General features: G+C 41.1%; 1 protein-coding gene across 1 annotated transcript in view; it reads left to right on the forward strand.

The window, feature by feature from the left end:
• Positions 1–17,903, forward strand: part of LOC145408639 (protein turtle homolog A-like) — a 210,251-nt gene that overhangs the window by 60,017 nt on the left and 132,331 nt on the right. Inside the window, exon 2 of the mRNA XM_080279324.1 lies at positions 652–847. Within this exon, the coding sequence (XP_080135450.1) occupies positions 652–847 (196 nt within the window). The remainder of the gene's footprint in view (positions 1–651; positions 848–17,903) is intronic.

Raw genomic sequence — 17,903 nt, forward strand, 5'->3', positions numbered from 1 at the left:
CAAAACTGTATATAGTGGAAGACCTTTCCTGGACCCGACTAACTCAAGTGGAAAGTTTCATTCAAATCCATCAGACAGCCTAGGAGGACTTACCACACACACACACACACACACACACACACACACACACACACACACACACACACACACACACACACACACAGCCTGAGTCTAACGCTAAGGCATAGGAGCGTTGCCGGAAATAACACCATCCTACTTCGTAGGACTGATGATAATAACACTGGTTGGCAAAATTTAAAAAGTGTTATGGCTGAAGTATATTTTGCGGTGATTCTCAGCAACATAAACTTGTAAATTTCGAATATGATATCCAATTTTTGCTAGCACGTCCAGTGTTCGAGAACCAGTATACCACTGGAAAATCTGCTCTTATGTAGGAAAATCCGACCTGACTTCTATCGTAGAGACTGGTATACCTTATAAAGGCGCACTTCAGCTAGTTCTTGTGGCGGTTATATCTGTTTCAGTTAAGTTCATGAATTACAAGATATTTAGCAACTAAAAGTGAATCAGCCTCAACCAAAAGCAGGGTAAAATTTTCCCACGATCAAGCAGATCATTTTTTTTTTTCCTTGACACCAATGCATGCATACTGTAGGTAATCTTATATTTGTCATTATTCCTTTTCAGATTTTCTTTACCGCTACAAAGTGCTTTGATCTGTGTTGGCGCGCAATGGAGTGCCATAACTATATCAGTGCGTCAGACACTTTCTCCTACATCTGCTGGCTCTTTACACCTGAAAGCCTGAAGAAACCAATTAAAGGAATGTTAAAGTACCTTACAAACATTACTTCAAACATTCTGTTGGTGGTCAAGACAAAAAGTGGGCACTCCATGTCAGGGATCAAGATGGTGCTGGCTTCCACTACTTGCTAGCGACGTTCTATGGCAATGTATCTTAGGCCAAAGTACAGGCAGGTTTTTATTTTTTTCAATGGTCCTCAAATTAATATTATACTAAATGATCAGGATTTTGTATAGTGTCTATCTGAGCTGGAAAGGGCTGCTTGGGAGAGCTTCGTGGTTCTTACCAAGAATTGCCCAAAAAATTTTCGAGCACCAAGTTATGAGGGGCTTGTGAACAAGATGTTGACGAGTTACCATGCACTCGGCTCTCCAGTGCCACTCAAGATACATTTCTTCCATTCTCATTTCGACTTCTTTCCATTTAATCTTGGCAATGTTAGTGACGAAAACAGCGAAAGGTTTCACCAGGAAATTGCCATAATGGAGAGCCAGCACCAAGGCCAATTCAATCCATACATGATGGGCGACTATTGTTGGACTTTACAGCATGAAAGTAATTGCTCCTACAAACGCAAAAGCAGAAGCACTTCTAATGTGCAAAAGTCTTGTAAGAATTTTATGTATAAATCAGTTTGTGCTATATGTCAGATAAATAACAACTTCAAGCTTAATATTATTTTTGTTATGGCAATAACTTGACTGATTGACACAAATTAATGAACATGCACGCCTCAAGGAATTTTCCGACTAGCCACTCTTTAGGGTCAGATTAGAAAGCAGGGATACCACAATAGTTACAAACAGTTGAGAATAAGTCAGAACCATTTTGGCTGTTGAACAGAGTAACAAACAACAACAATAATAATATAATAATAATAATAATAATAATAATAATAATAATAACGATGATGATGATGATATTGATCTATCTATCTATCTATTGCCAGACGCCTGAATCCCGTATGGGGTGGCCACAAACAAATCGCCTCCACGTCACCCTGTCCCCTGCCATTTCACTGCCCTGCTCCCAACTCACACCCCCCTCTCTCATATATGATATTGATAATAATAATAACAATTGGTGGTAGGTGGGGGCATTCACCATCCACTTACTCGATGTAGTGTTGCTCTTGGTTGTCTGCTCTTTCCTCTCTTCCTTCCATACTTTTCTGTCTTTCTTTCTTTCATTCTTTCCTCATCCTTCTGCCTATGGGTGACTTTAAACTCCCTCTGCTGTCTCTCTTTCTTTCATTCTTTCCCCTTCCTTCTGCCTATGGGTGACTCTACACTGGGGGACAAGCCAATGGTTTCCTGTACATCAGGAAACCATTTACTACGGTGGATGGTAACCATATGCCTAAATAATGGCGCCTGATACTTAGTGGGTACTTAAGACGTTCCAATCGGATTAAGCCTGTGTAGGTTTATATCCAATGGGTGGTTGAGATTTACTGCTCACGTAATGCCAATCAGGGATGAGTGAGGTTGGTCACTCTCATCTTAAATGTCAGGACCAACTTGCTTAGCCCCGGGCTCCTACGCTTCTCTTGGGACGCCATAGGACTGGGTGATGGATGGATGGATGATGATGATGATGATGATGATGATGATGATGATGATGATGATGATGATGATGATGATGATGATGATGATGATGATGATAATAATAATAATAATAATAATATTAATAATAATAATAGTAGTAGTAGTAGTAGTAGTAGTAGTAATAATAATAATAATAATAATAATAATAATAATAATAATAATAATAATAATAAAACAATAACAATAACAATAATAATAATCCTGAAAGGAAGGGGTGCTGGGGAGGTTGCTTAACTTACGAGAACACGGGCCTTTGCTTGAAGCCAGTAGTTAAAAGTACAGTGATTTACTGACTCATAAACATTGTCATATCCTTTACACCGTACCACTCATTGTACCACGCACATTTAATTCAACTGTGTATGCTCTTCTTTGACACTGACTCCATATATTCTGAGCATCTACAGGCAGCTCTTGACAGCCATCGTCCTTTTAGCATATACAGGATAACATACAATTCAACTGACGCTCATATGCCGAAGTCATGGTGTCCTAAGTTTAAGGTGTGCATAAGACTGCTTCAGTGCATGTTTTCTTCGCTCATACGGATGATACGGTCACCGAATTCTTCACATCCAAACTATGGGGAATAAAATGCGAAAAGTAGGAGCAAACCAAGTGATTGTCTTCGTCATTATTCATTGTTAAAGAAGCTTCTGCATCATAGGAGATACAAAATTGCTAGAAAGATGCGAAAGCTTCAGTGCTTTAACATAGGGTTTTGCTAAAGTTGATAAGGATTGTGGAAAGTGTTAAGAATATATGGAGTAGATGGGAAGTTGTTGAATGCTGTGAAGAGTATGTACGATGGTGCGAAGGCTGCAGTGCGTGTGGATGGTGAACTAAGTGAATTTTTCTCTTTGAAAGTTGGGTTGAAACAGGGATGTGTCATGTCTCCATGGTTGTTCAATCTGTACATGGATGGGGTAATAAAAGATGTACAAGGTAGGGTAGTGGATGTTGGAGTGGCCCTGGTGAGAGAGGATAGTGTTTGGAAACTCCCTGTACTGTTGTTTGCAGATGATACCGTGTTGTTGAGTGAAGACGAAGGGGAGCTGCAAGGCTTGGTGGATGAGTTTGAGAGAGTGTGTAAGAAACGGAATCTAAAGGTGAATGTAGGGAAGAGTAAAGTGATGGTCTTTGAGAGAGGTGAAGTCAGTGAATGTACAGCGAGGTTGGATGGTGTGGAATTGGAAAATGTGAGTACGTTTAAGTACTTGGGTAGTGTGATGAGTAAAGATGGAGGTTTGGAGGGTGAAGTGCTTGAAAGGGTACAGCAGGGAAGAAAGGTTGCTGGTTCTTTGAAAGCAGTGATAAGAAACAGGGAAGTGAGCATGGAAGTGAAAAAGTTACTACATGACAGTATTGTGATACCAACTCTAACGTACGGAAGTGAAGCTTGGACGTTGTTGGAAGGACACAAGTCAAGAGTGAGAGCCGTGGAAATGAGTTATTTAAGAGGAGCCTGTGGAGTCACATGGAGAGACAGGCTGACGAATGAGGATATAAAGGAGCGTTGTGGTGTTGATGTGGATGTGATAGGAAGCGTTATGAGGAACACACTGAGGTGGTTTGGCCATGTGGAGAGGATGGAGGGTGAAAGACTGACGAAGAGAGTGTATGTGAGTGAGGTGGAGGGGGAAAGAGGGAGGGGGAGGCCGAGGATGAGATGGAGAGATGGGGTGGAGAGGTATATGAGAGAGGGGGGTGTGAGTTGGGAGCAGGGGAGTGAAATGGCGGGGGACAGGGCGACTTGGAGGCGATTTGTTTGTGGCCACCCCAAACGGGATTGAGGCGTCTGGCAATAGATAGATAGATAGATAAGTCTACGGGACTAAAGCACTTAGTGTCCGAAAAACATGACTGATGGGCAGACGAACACGGCGGAACTTTAACATGCTCCCACATCCAAAAACCGGCTTGGACCCCTTACGAGTTTGGTCTGCAAACCATTACTGCACAGTCGGGGACAGGAGTTTACTGTTGATGGTTCACCTCGTCTGCTTCTCATTTCTGTCTACTGGTAAATATTCCATTTATATGACGATTTAGGAAGGAAAGTGATGGACATGATCCGAGTGTAAAATACAACCAGTGGAACAGCGCACGAAGTTTTGTACCTGCATACGTTTTCATGCCCCTAACTCGGGTTGTCATTAATAATCTGATGGTCAGGCCTTGTTAAAACATTATTCCAGACGGCACCAGACGATTTTATGCAGTTGTTGGTGAGTACACGTGCCTGAGAGTGTTAATACTGGCGTCATCCAGCTTCCCATGATCGGACAACACTACAGTATTGTGTTCTAGCTGACGCAATACGATATAATTCGGTTTTGGAGGCTGAGAGTGTTACTACTGGTACCGTCAAACCTCTAATGCCCGGGACAATTCATGTGTTGCAGGGTTACTGGTGTGAGCGCAGGGAAGGTTAATTAATAAATTTCCCCCCAGCAGGTTTGAGGGACATAGACGTGGGTGGGATAAGCTGGCTTTGTGGTGGGGTGGGGAGGAGCCATGACAGTACACCCTGTGAAGTGGGTGCTGTAGGATTAATGGTCTTTGTGTTTTACAAGTTTTTTTAAGTTTTCCTCAAGAACAAGAATTAAAAGAGTTGAGCTCGCTTCCCTCTCATTTACCTGGTGTAATGCAACAAAGGTAGAAATGTCTCTCTTACAGATGCAGCACAAAAGTACAAAGGGTTATTAGGTGTAATATGGAGGTCAGGTGGTTGTTATAAAAATGTTCTGCTGTCTGAAAGAATGGGTTTTCGATCCCGGGCGTGGCAGGGAACAGTTTGATGATCTGAATTCCGTTAAGACGGACTTGACTGATCTTCCCCTGGATTCACCACCGTGTCATAAGAACAGCACACTAATACGATTATCCTGTTCCTGAATGACAGACGGCCTTAACGCGTGTTCGATAAGGACAGTAGATACAGTAGTATCGCCAAAGTGGTGACACTGAAGGTATGCATGATGTGGGAGGACTGCTGGGCCGCGGAGAACCTTAGCCGGATATTGAGATAATGTAAATACACAGTTTGCTTCCTGCAAAGACCACAGAGGAAGTGCCATTTCAGCCACAATAATTACGGGTATAGCCACACAGAATATTTGTGTAAATCCTATCCATGACTGGCAGCAGTAGTAAGTGTCATCACTGCAATAAACAATGGAATGTAAAATCCTTTTATTGCCTCGTAAGTAATGGGTAACAAATGCTCTCCTTTAACACCCAATATCTTTAATGAGCGTGAACAGACACCCACCTCGGTGTCGTACGAGCATAGCATACATATTCTGCAAATGCCAGAAGAAAAAAGATGTGGAGCATGTAACTGCACCTGAGTGTAGGATAGGTGGGTGTGAGCGAGTGGTAATTGTGCTGAACTGGTAATTGTGATATAGCATATTTGATTGTGGTTTAGTTCATCAAGGGAAAATAATATTAGAATGTTATTTGTGTCTTAAGTAGTTTTATTATTAAATCACAGGTTCACCAACTTACCATGAAGAACAATCTTCTTGTTGGCTATTTACCATACTTACGCAGTGTCAAAAATATTCAATACGCTAGTAGTAGGCTAATCAGGTGCTGACATGAATGAACGATGTGCCCAACCGGTCTATAGGGAGGCGGCCCTCAGCAACTCTATATTTATTTTAGTTTTTTGTTTATAGCAATAAGAAAGAACCAGCGGTTGAAACCCTGCAGAACCAGTCTTCTCCAGTAAAAGTTGAACAAAACAATGCCAAGCTCGAGCTCCACTTATTTCTGAATGGTTCGATATATTATCTATATTATAATGATCCTCGGTGTCCCTAGGGGGATGGGACCATAAATTCCCCCACCATCCGCCTCTCTCCTAGTGACGACTTAACGAGCTGCCTGGAGCCATTGTCTGACTTAATTCTTCTTCATTTCTGCAACATTTGCTGCCTTTCCTCTAACTTTCTGTCGAACACCACCTCTTCTCCTCTAAACCTCACCTTCTCTCCCTGTCAGAGACTCAGCTGTCTGAGGCAACTGACAGCAAACTCTTTTCTGATTCTTCCTACTTTATACTCATTTTAAAGCCAAAGGTGGCTGTTGTGTATATGTACCCAATGATTTATCTTGCTCTCATGTTCCTGAACTTGATTCTTCTGAATTCTCTACTCTCTGGTTTCGGCTTTCTTGTCATTCTCTAACTAAATATATCTGCACTGTTTACTTATCTCCTACAGACTACGAAAAATTCTTCAACTATCTTACTTCCACGATGGAACACATTCTATCCATTTCTCCTTTCTCTGAAATCTCCATTCTAGGCGATTAGTGTTTAACACAACCTTTGGCTCTCCTCTCCTTTCACTGATCCACCTGGTGAACAAGCCTACATCTTTTCTATCCTTAATGACCTAGAGCAGCTTGTACAGCACTCTACCCAAATCCCTGACCGCCTTGGAGAGGGCTCCAACATACTTGACCTCTTCCTTTCAACTAATCCTTCTGCTTACACTGTTAATCTTTCCTTTCCATTGGGCTCCTCCTATCACAAACTTATTACCTCGACCTGTCCTATCGCTTCGGTATGGCCTGTGGACCCTCCAAAGAAACGTCGACTGTGGCACTTTGGAGCTGCAGATTGGGAGGCCCTCAGGCTGTACATCTTTGGTTTTCCCTGGAATGATTATTGCTTCCAGGGCCGGGAGCCATTTGAGTGTGCATTGCGCATTACGGAGATTATTCTCTCAGGCATGGAAGCATACATTCCCTTCTCATATCCTTTGTCTAATGCAAGAAAGCCTTGGTTTAATCACGCTTGTTCTAATGCTGTCCACAACAAGGAGACGGCCTATAAAAGATACCAGAGCCAATCCACCTCTGAATCACATCTTGCTTATGTTTCTGCCTGGAATCATGCTAAGTCTGTTCTTCGCTATGCTAAAAAAAATTTCATCCGTACTAAATGCTCTCAACTCTCCAACTCGAATTCTTCCCTCTCCTTTTGGCAACTTGCCAATAACATTTCTAGCAACTTTACCTCATCATCCTTCCCTCCTCTTTTCCATTCTGATGGCTCTGTAGCTATTCCTTCTACTGATAAAGCAGATCTCTTTGCTCAGACTTTCTCCTCCAGTTCCACCTTTGACGGTTCCAGTGCTGTTCCTCCATCACTTCCTCCCTCAGACTTCCTCATGGCTGGCATTAACATTTCTTCAGCTGATGTATTTTCTTCCATCACTGACCTTAATAATAAATGGGCATATGGGCCTGATGGAGTCCCTCCTGTTTTCCTCAAGAACTGTGCTTTTGTGTTTACACCCTGCCTAAGTAAACTCTTTTGCCTTTGTCTGTCAACTTGTACCTTTCCTTCTTGCTGGAATTTTGCTCTCATTCAGCCAGTCCCAAAGAAGGGTGACCATTCCCAACCCTCTAACTATCGTCCAATTGCTTTAACATCCTGTGTCTCAAGACTTTTCGAGTTACTCCTTAATAGAAACATTTTAAAGCATCTTTCCTATCACAACCTTCTTTCTGATTGTCAGTATGGGTTCCATCAGGGATGCTCCACTGGCAATCTTCTCATCTACCTTTCAGACTCCTGGTCATACTCTTTTTGGGACTTTAATGAAAGCTTTCCCATTGTACTTGACATAGCAAAGGCTTTCCATTGAGTCTGGCATAAATCTTTAATTTCCAAACTGCCCTCTTACGGTTTCTATCCTTCTATCTGTGCCTTCATCTCTAGCTTCCTTTCTGGTCATTCTATAGCCACTGTTGTAGATGGCCATCGTTCTTCTTCTAGATCTATCAACAGTGGTGTTCCTCAGGGCTCATTCCTATCACCAACTCTCTTCCTTTTATTCATCAACGACCTTCTAAGCTGTACATCTAACCCTATGCACTCGCACGCTCATGATTTCACCTTTCACCTTTCCATTCGGTTCTCACAACGTCCATCTCAGCAGTTACTTCAGCAAACAAGGGATGAGGCTATGGCAAACCTAATGTCTGACTTGGCTCATATCTCTGACTGGGATAAAAATAATCTTGTTTTTAATGCAATAAAAACTCAGTTTTTACACCTATCAACCCGACAGAATCTTCCACAGGAGTATCCACTAATGTTTAATAATATCCAGCTCAATCCTTCATCATCTTTGAATATGCTTGGGGTTTCATTCACTCTGGACTTATCTTGGAAAGAATATATTGCATCTCTTGTAAAATCTGCTTCCAAGAGATTAGATGTGATAAGCCGACTCCATACCTTCTTTACCCCTGCACAGTTATTGACTATATACACGGGTTTTATTCACCCCTGTGCAGAATACAACTCTCATGTGTGGGGAGGCTCCCCACATACAGCTCGTCTCAATAGGGTGGAGTCATAGGCTTTTCATCTCATCAAGTCTCCTTCTCTTACTGCCTCCCTTCAACGTTTGTTTCTTTGCTGCACTGTTGCATCTTTATCTCTTTTCTGTCGCTATTTCAATGGTCGCTGCTCCTCTGAACTGTCTGCTTGCTTCCCTCTATGATGGATCCATAGCACCCGTCTAGCAACAAACTCTCATCCCTTTTCTGTCCAACTCTCCAATGCAAGGGTTAACCGTTACTCCCAGTCCTTCATTTATGCAACAGGTCAACTCTGGAACTGTCCCCCTCTGTCTGTATTTCTTACTTCCTATGGTTTCTAGTCTTTCAAATGCAGTGTGTCCAGCCATCTCGAAATAAACAGATCTTGAATTTGGCTCTCTTTTGTATTGTTTTTGTTTTTCTTCTTGGAACGAGCAGTTTGTGGGCCCCTGGCCTTTGGTTCCCTCTTTCTTGGAAAAAAAAGGTTTGTTGGTTTGTCCATTTATTATCGTAACACACCCAAGAAAGTGCAACGTACTGCAGTTTTTGTTATTGCAAGATGCTGTTAAAATGATGTTTCATGTCCAATCGAGCCACTGGTTCCTGAGTTATGACTCATTTCTAGCCTTTTGACATCAAGAGCAAAGGCCACCAAAGGCGGCCTTTAAACAAGAATTTAAAAGACTAGGGTTATGGACTGTGGGAGAGACAGGCTGAGGAAATTAAATCTATGGATGACTAGGTGTGAACATGAAATATTGAGAGTTTCATGATATTGTTATGTCCTCAACCCACACTGCCACGGGCTCCAACACCAGTAGTTCAGTACAGGAAGGACGTTGATCAGTGAGTTGTTCTTCCTATGGTCAGCCTTTAGGTGTACAGTACACAAGATCAGCTGAGGTGAAATAAACAGTGGCTCCTTACAGTTCACTGTTTTTATTTTCCAAATAATTCCACTTAATGCTTTCCAGCCTCACTTCACTGCTCTCACAAGCACTGGAGCTATACAGACTTTACTAACTGCTATTACACTTAATGCTTGACAACACTGTTTTCACAAGTATCGAAAATAATCTTCACTGACAGTAATTACACTTAACCAGCCCCGTCCTGACTGATTTTCCACCACTGACACTCCCAATCCCGCCCAATTTTGGAGAAAAAAAATTGGCTCAAATCTCCGTTTTTGGTGAGAAACATCGAAAATTCATAGAGAAGTTGCTCACCTGTGGTTTAAAATACTGGATACAGGTAGCGGTACCCCTTACCTTACTGTGTGTTCTATCAGGCTAGCTCCAAAGAAAACGAGTTCTGTGGGAGGGTAACTATTCCACACCACTCATAAACGGTATTTCTTTATTTATTTGGTATGAATTTATATGTAGTACGAGAGTGTATTGGTTTTCACACAGTAATATAGGCAATATAAGCATTGTTTCACTCACCAAACACATCAACATACCTGACCTTTTTTGGTGACATTACCTGATCATCATTTGTGACTGTTTCTTCCTCTAATGCTATGTAAACTTTGTCTTCCACATTGTCATCGATTGGGGAATCACTCTGACCTTGAATTTCATATCATGGCACAATATGTCTTTACTGGCCAGGTCACTGGTAACAGGTGAATTGCTGAGACAATGGGATGTGGGGGGAGGGAGGTCATGTGGGGGTAAGGCATTGACCCTACCTGGCATCTTGTAGAGGAAGGTGTCCAGTGTATACATACCAAAAATCACATGCAAAATTTGAAAATTGTGCAAATTAAGGACCTTGCATTTGCTGCGCATTTATATACGTCAACGGGAGTCACAGTGACAAAACGTGTGGATATATATATAAGTCAACGGGAGTCGGCGGGTTAATGCTTGTCAGCAACACTTCATCAACTTCACTCACAGCACTGCACTGAACATACTGAACTTCACTCAGACTGATCTGCAACCCAACTAAACTTGTAATAATCTCTACCCCAGCCCGTATAAGCTTGGATTACTCTCGAAACTTCGAGTCCACTCTTGACAGACAACAGTTGGCACTGCAGAGACAACCAAAACATGCCAAAGCTGTCTTACATTACATAACACTCTAAATCATTTACCATATGAACTTAAATTACATAATTTAACAAGCAATCACTTAAATAAAACATTATAAAGAAAAAGAGCACAAAAATTAATGTACAACTTATGAAATAACTTAGCTCACAAACAGCAGACAAACTGGCAACTCTGACTTGTACCCGAACCTATGGTAAATAATGGGAAACGTCAAGGAAAACCTCAGCCACCTAACTGGCAAATCTTGCTTCTAAACAATACGTTTGGGTCAAGAGCATGTATGTACTGTAGATGGGTGTTGTGTTTTGGGTACATAAATACAGTAGGCCTCGCAAGCTCACACCAGGCATTTCTGCCACACGATCAGTTGACCCTGACAACTTATCTTTGAAAAATTCTGTATCTTGTCTCTATTTCATGGATGGGAAAAGCTTGAATAGTAAAAGACAATTAGTGTAGCCCGTGCATAAATTCAGAGAGAGAGAGCGAAGGGGGGGAGATCTATTCTTGCCTGAAATACGGATCTATCATATCTATTACTTCTGAAACCCAGACGATAGTAAACCTGAACTATGGAAAATTATGTGATGGCAACGGAAATATTCCTTCAATAATTCCTGTCTTAACCCGCGGCGTCCCGTCGACGTGAATTAACGTCCACATGTTTTGTCACTGCCAATCCTGTTGACGTTCATAAACACGAATCAATTGCAAGGTCCCTAATTTGCACAATTTTCAATTTTCACAAGTGATTTTTGGTACTTATACCCGGGACACCTTCCTCTACAAGATGCCAGGCAGGGACAAGGCCTTACCCAGCATGACTTCCCCCCCCAGCATGCCATTGTCTCAGCAATTCACCTGTTACCAGTGACCTGGCCAGTAAAGCCATGTCATGCCATGGTACGAAATTCAGGGCCAGAGTGATTCCCCAATCGATGACAATGTGGAGGACAAACTTTACATAGCATTAGAGGAAGAAACAGTCAGAAATAATGATCAGGTAATGTCGCCAAAAAAGGTCAGGTATGTTGATGTGTTTCATGAGTGAAACAATGCTTATATTGCCTATATTACACTGTGAAAACCAATATTCTCTCATATTACATATAAATTCAAACCAAATAAATAAATAAATAAATACCGTTTATGAGTGGTGTGGAATGGTTACACTCCCATAGAACTCGTTTTCATTGGAGCCAGCCTGATAGAAAACACAGTAGGGTGAGGAGGTACTGCTACCTGTTTTGAGTATTTTAAACCTCAGGTGAGTGATTTCTCTATGGGTTTTCAATGTCTCTCACCAAAAGCGGAGGTTTGAGCCAAAAAAAAAAAAAAAAAAATCCAAAAATGATCGGGATTGGGGGGAATCAGTGGTGGAAAAGTGGTCAGGATGGGGCGGGTTAACACTCAGTAGGTCATATGGCACACTCTAGGCAGAGTATTGTCTTGCATTTGCTGGAGTACAATACTTTAAGTATTACGACGATGAGGGGGTTGATGGTGATAGTGTTAACACTAGACTCCTGTGATTAGCTTCTCACTAAATGGAATCGTCCAATGAATTGGCTGGGAAAAAATACAAAAACGGACCATGAAACGTTTAATTTAGTGTGAACTCCATACAGATTCTGACCAGAATGAAACTGCATATTGTGCCCAAGTACCTTTAGCACATTTCAATATAGGCTAAAAACAAGAAAATATGTAAATATACAAATGTCATATTATTTAAATTTGTGTGGAACAAGACGCTAAAACGGTAAGATATCAACAAAACTCGAGATGGAAAATTTCCTAAGAAAGCTATGGAGTGTGCTTTAAAACCAGATAATTACCATCCCCCTTTGCATTCAACTGCACTAAAAAATGGCAACCCCGTACAGCATGATGAATAGAAATTTACGTGCCCTATATATCTGCGATCATGGATCAAGGTAACTGCAAAAAGTCAGGTGGGAGTGGCTCACAGAGTATTTATTTTTCCATTTAGTCATGTGTGTGCGTGTGTGTATATATATATATATATATATATATATATAAATTTTGCACGCAACGTCTATATATATATATATATATATATATATATATATATATAAATTTTGCACGCAACGTCTATTTGCCAAAAGGAACAGTGGCAGCCTTGTGGAGCAGTACTTTCTAGACTTTAATTTTGTTATATATATATATATATATATATATATATATATATATATATATATATAAATTAAAGTCTAGAAAGTACTGCTCCACAAGGCTGCCACTGTTCCTTTTGGCAAATAGACATTGCGTGCAAAATTTTTAGCTCATTTTAACAAATTTCAGAGGGTGCACAAGATGTCAGATTTTGCCATGTATATGAAATTCTGAGTATGCCGTTATTTAAGTAGCTTGCTAAACTTTTATCATAGACTGTATACATTTTGTACTAGATATGTTTTAATGGCTTTATATAAACCCCTGCAAAGACAGTGTTAAGTTGCCTAACTGAGACTCAGCTATCTGAGGCAACTGACAGCAGACCCTTCTTTGTATCCTCCTTCTTTCTCTATACTCATTTCAAAGCCAAAGGTGGCTGTTGTATATATATATATATATATATATATATATATATATATACGCAACAACTTATCTTGCACTCGTGATCCTGAACTCGATTCTTCTGAATTCTCTACACTCTGGCTTTGGCTTTCATGTCATTCTCTGACTAAATATATCTGCGCTGTTTACTTATCGCCAAATTCTACTGACTATCAAAAATTCTTTGACTATCTTACTTCTACGATGGAACACATTATATCCATTTCTCCTTTCTCTGAAATTTCCATTCTAGGAGATTTCAATGTTCACCACCACCTTTGGCTCTCCTCCCCTTTCACTGATCCACCTGGTGAACAAGCCTACATCTTTTCTATTCTTAATGACCTACAGCAACTTGTACAGCACCCTACCTGTATCCCTGACCGCCCTGGAGAGAGCTCCAACATACTTGACCTCTTCCTTACAACTAATCCTTCTGCTTACACTGTTAATCATTCCTTTCCATTGGGCTCCTCCGATAACAGCCTTATCACCTTAACCTGTCCTATCTCTCAGGTACGGCCTGTGGACCCTCCAAAGAAACGTCTTCTATGGAACTTTGGAGCTGCAGATTGGGAGTCCCTCAGGCAGTACTTCTTTGATTTTCCCTGGAATGATTATTGTTTCCATGTCCGGGAGCCATCTGGGTGTGCCTTGCGCATTACGGAGCTTATTCTCTTGGGCATGGAAGCATACATTCCCTTCTCATATCCTTTGACTAATGCGCAAAAGCCTTGGTTTAATCATGCTTGTTCTAATGCTGTCTGCAACAAGGAGAGGGCCTGCAAAAGGTACCGGAGCCAACCCACCCCTGAATCACATCTTTTAGACATTTCTGCCCGGAATCGTGCTAAGTCTGTTCTTCACTCTGCTAAAAATAATTTCATCTGTACTAAATGCTCTCAACTCTCTAACTGGAATTCTTCCCACTCCTTGTGGCACCTTGCCGAAAACCTTTCTAACAACTTTACCTCATCATCCTTCCCTCCTCTTTTCTACTCTGATGGCTCTGTAGCTATTTCTTCTGCTGATAAAGGAGATCTCTTTGCTCAGACTTTCTCCTGTAATTCCACCTTAGATAATTCCGGTGCTGATTCTCCATCACTTCCCCCCTCTGACTTCCTCATGGCTGACATTAAAATTCTTCAGCTGATGTATTTTCTGCCATCACAGGCCTCAGTACTAATAAGGCATATGGACCTGATGGAGTCCCTCCTGTTGTTCTAAAAAAACTGTGCTTCTGTGCTTACACTTTGCCTAGAAAAACTCTTTTGCCTTTGTCTGTCAACTTGTACTTTTTCTTCTTGCTGGAAGTTTGCTCTCATTCAGCCAGTCCCAGAGAATGGTGACCATTCCCATCCCTCTAACTATCATCTAATTGCTTTAACACCCTGTATCTTAAAAGTTTTCGAGTCTGTTCTTAATAAAAAAATTTTAAAGCATTTTTCCTATCACAACCTTCTTTCTGATCGTCAGTATGGGTTCCATCAGGGGCGCTCCATTGGCGATCTTCTCACCTACCCTTCAGACTCCTGGTCATACTCCTTTCAGGACTTTGGCGAAAGCTTTGCCATTGCACTTGACATCTCAGAACCTTTCGATCGAGTCTGGCATAAATCTTTAATTTCCAAACTGTCCTCTTATGGTTTCTATCCTTCTATCTGTGTCTTCATCTCTAGCTTCCTTTCTGGTCAATCTATAGCCGCTGTTTTAGACGGCCGTCGTTCTTCTCCTGGATCTATTAACAGTGGTGTTCCTCAGGGCTCTGTCCTATCACCAACTCTCTTCCTTTTATTCATCAATGACCTTCTAAGCTGTACATCTAACCTTATCCACTCATATGCTGATGACTCCATCCTTCACCTTTCCATTCGATTCCCGCAATGTCCATCTCAACAGTTACTTCAGCAAACAAGGGATGAGGCTATGGCACACTTAATGTCTGACTTGGCTGGTATCTCTAACTGTGGTAAAAATAATCTGGTTGTTTTTAATGCATCAAAGACTCAGTTTTTGCACCTATCAACCCGACAAAATCTTCCACAGTTATACCCACTATTGTTTAATAATATTCAGCTTAATCCTACATCATCCTTGAACATGCTTGGGGTTTCATTTACTCGGGACTTATCTTGGAAAGATCATATTACATCTCTCGTAAAATCTGCTTCCAAGCTTTTAGGTGTGCTAAGCCAACTCCGTTCCTTCTTTACCCCTGCATAATTGTTGACTATATACAGGGGTTTTATCCGCCCCTGTTTAAAGTACAACTCTCATGTGTGGGGAGGCTCCCCACGTACAGCTCTTCTCAACAGAGTGGAGTCAAAGGCTTTTTGCCTCATTAACTCTCCTCCTCTTACTGACTCCCTTGAACCTTTGTCTCTTCATCGAACCGTTGCATCTTTATCTCTTTTCTATCGCTACTTCAATGGTCACTGCTCCTCTGAACTGCCTGCATGCATTCCTCCACCTCTACGACGGGCCTGTAGCACCCGTCTAGCAGCAAACTCTCATCCCTTTTCTGTCAAACTCTCTAATGCAAGAGTTAACTGTTACTCCCAGTCCTTCATTTATGCAACAGGTCAACTCTGGAACTGTCTCCCTCTGTCTGTATTTCCTGCTTCCTATGATCTCCAGTCTTTGAATTGCAGTGTGTCCAAGCATCTCGAAATGATCGGATCTTGAATTTGTTTCTCTCTTGTATTTTGTTTTTCTCTTGGAAGGAACAGTTTTCCGGGCTTGTTGCCTTTGGTTCCTTCTTCCTCACATAAAAAAAAAAAGACTCTCCAGCTTTCGAGTTTTTAACTGCTTTTGTGGTCTATGCATCACGCTTTCAAATCCTTTAAACTGAAGGTCAGCCAAGAATAATCAACAGGTTCAGATCAGTAATATATGTACTGGTAGGTACAGTTTTAAAATTAAGTTTAAAGTTTCAGTCACAAACCTTTGTTTTCTTATGGAGCTTTTCTTAAAATTGTTTTAGTTTACTGCAGTTGAGCATGTGATAAACATGTCAGAAACTCGATATTACTCGTCGGCGTGGCTGGTTGGAGAGCCAGAGTGCGAAATCACGTGCAGTGGACCTCCCACAAAATTACATGTCTTAAAGACTTTATTTTTCTCACATTATGTAGAATACAACACTGTCAGAGAAAGTGCTAGGTTAGCTGTCAGGGCTCCATAATATACTGGGATAAAGCCAGAATACCAGTACAAAGGAATGACTCAGCTGAACGACTGCTGTTAAAAATATATGAAGAGTACTGTCTGCTCAAAAATGCCCATCTAAGAACATTTGAATGTCTTCCAGTCTTTTTGACATATCCAGCAAAGGTGGTATTCAAAGCATGAGAAGTAAAGAGAATAAAATCTTCCTTATGATGCAGCGTGAAGACAGGTCTAGTTGGAGCATCGGTTCTGTTGACAAAACCTTGGCAGAAAAAGAAAAACGGAAGCAAATTAGAAATGTGCAAGAAGAAAGAAAAAGGAAGCAATTTACTTCTATAAAAAGGAAGGATGCAGGAAATCTGAGTGGTAGCGGTGAAGGGAGTCAAGATTCACAATCAGGTGATCTTTATGTACCAGATGGACCAGCAGATCTCAAGAAATCTAGAAAGAGCCTTAATACAGTTTTGACACCACATGTTGCATCAGTATTAGACAGGATTATTCTCCCTGATCTTAAGTCAGTGTTTGTCACAAGTGCTGCAGCAAGTGCTCTGTGTTATGATGCTACTGATCTGTCAATATCAAGAAATGGCACGCATCTTGCTCAGTTTAAAAATTGGGAAATAAGATCATCCACAAATTCGTCTATACCCCTACTACTATACTGGCATGGGAACCTCTTACTTGATTTGACAGGTATCAGATCTGAACAAGTGGACAGAGTGGCCATATTGGTAACAAGATCTGAAACAGAAAAAATACTTGGTATACCTAAGGTAAACCAAAGTACTGGCGAGGAACAAGAGAAAGCCTGCACTGAGCTGCTGGTAGACTGGGGTCTGAAGTCACAAGTCAAAGGCTCTGTATTTGATACTACAGCTTCAATTGCAGGTTTATGGTCAGATGCTTGTACATTAACAGAGGCATCTCTTGGAAAGGAACTGACATGGTTAGCCTTTCGTCACAACATATTTGAAGTACTTTTATCAGAGGTTGTGATTGAAACCCTTGGACCGTTATCTGTTCTAGAAATGAAGCTATTTAAACGTTGTCAGAAATGTTGAGTCAAGGTCAATCAAGAAGCTTTTCAGCAAGGAAATGATATATTTATTTCCACTGAAGATATTCTGCATAGTACTGTACACATGCAATAAAAGAAGAGCATCCACGCAAAGACTACAAAGAATTTCTGGAACTGTTTCTCATATTTCTAGGCAGTATACCATATGTAGAATACAAATTTCGTGCTCCTGATGCCATACACCATGCTCAATGGATGATAAAAGAAATATACAGAGTATTCTTTGAAAATAATGTTCTTTAGAGATCAGCTCACTGTTCATGAATTAAATGGCTTACTGAAGG

Source organism: Coenobita brevimanus, chromosome 78 (genome assembly GCF_032717465.1).
Source record: "Coenobita brevimanus isolate Jiangsu-jjx chromosome 78, ASM3271746v2, whole genome shotgun sequence".
NCBI lineage: Eukaryota > Metazoa > Arthropoda > Malacostraca > Decapoda > Coenobitidae > Coenobita > Coenobita brevimanus.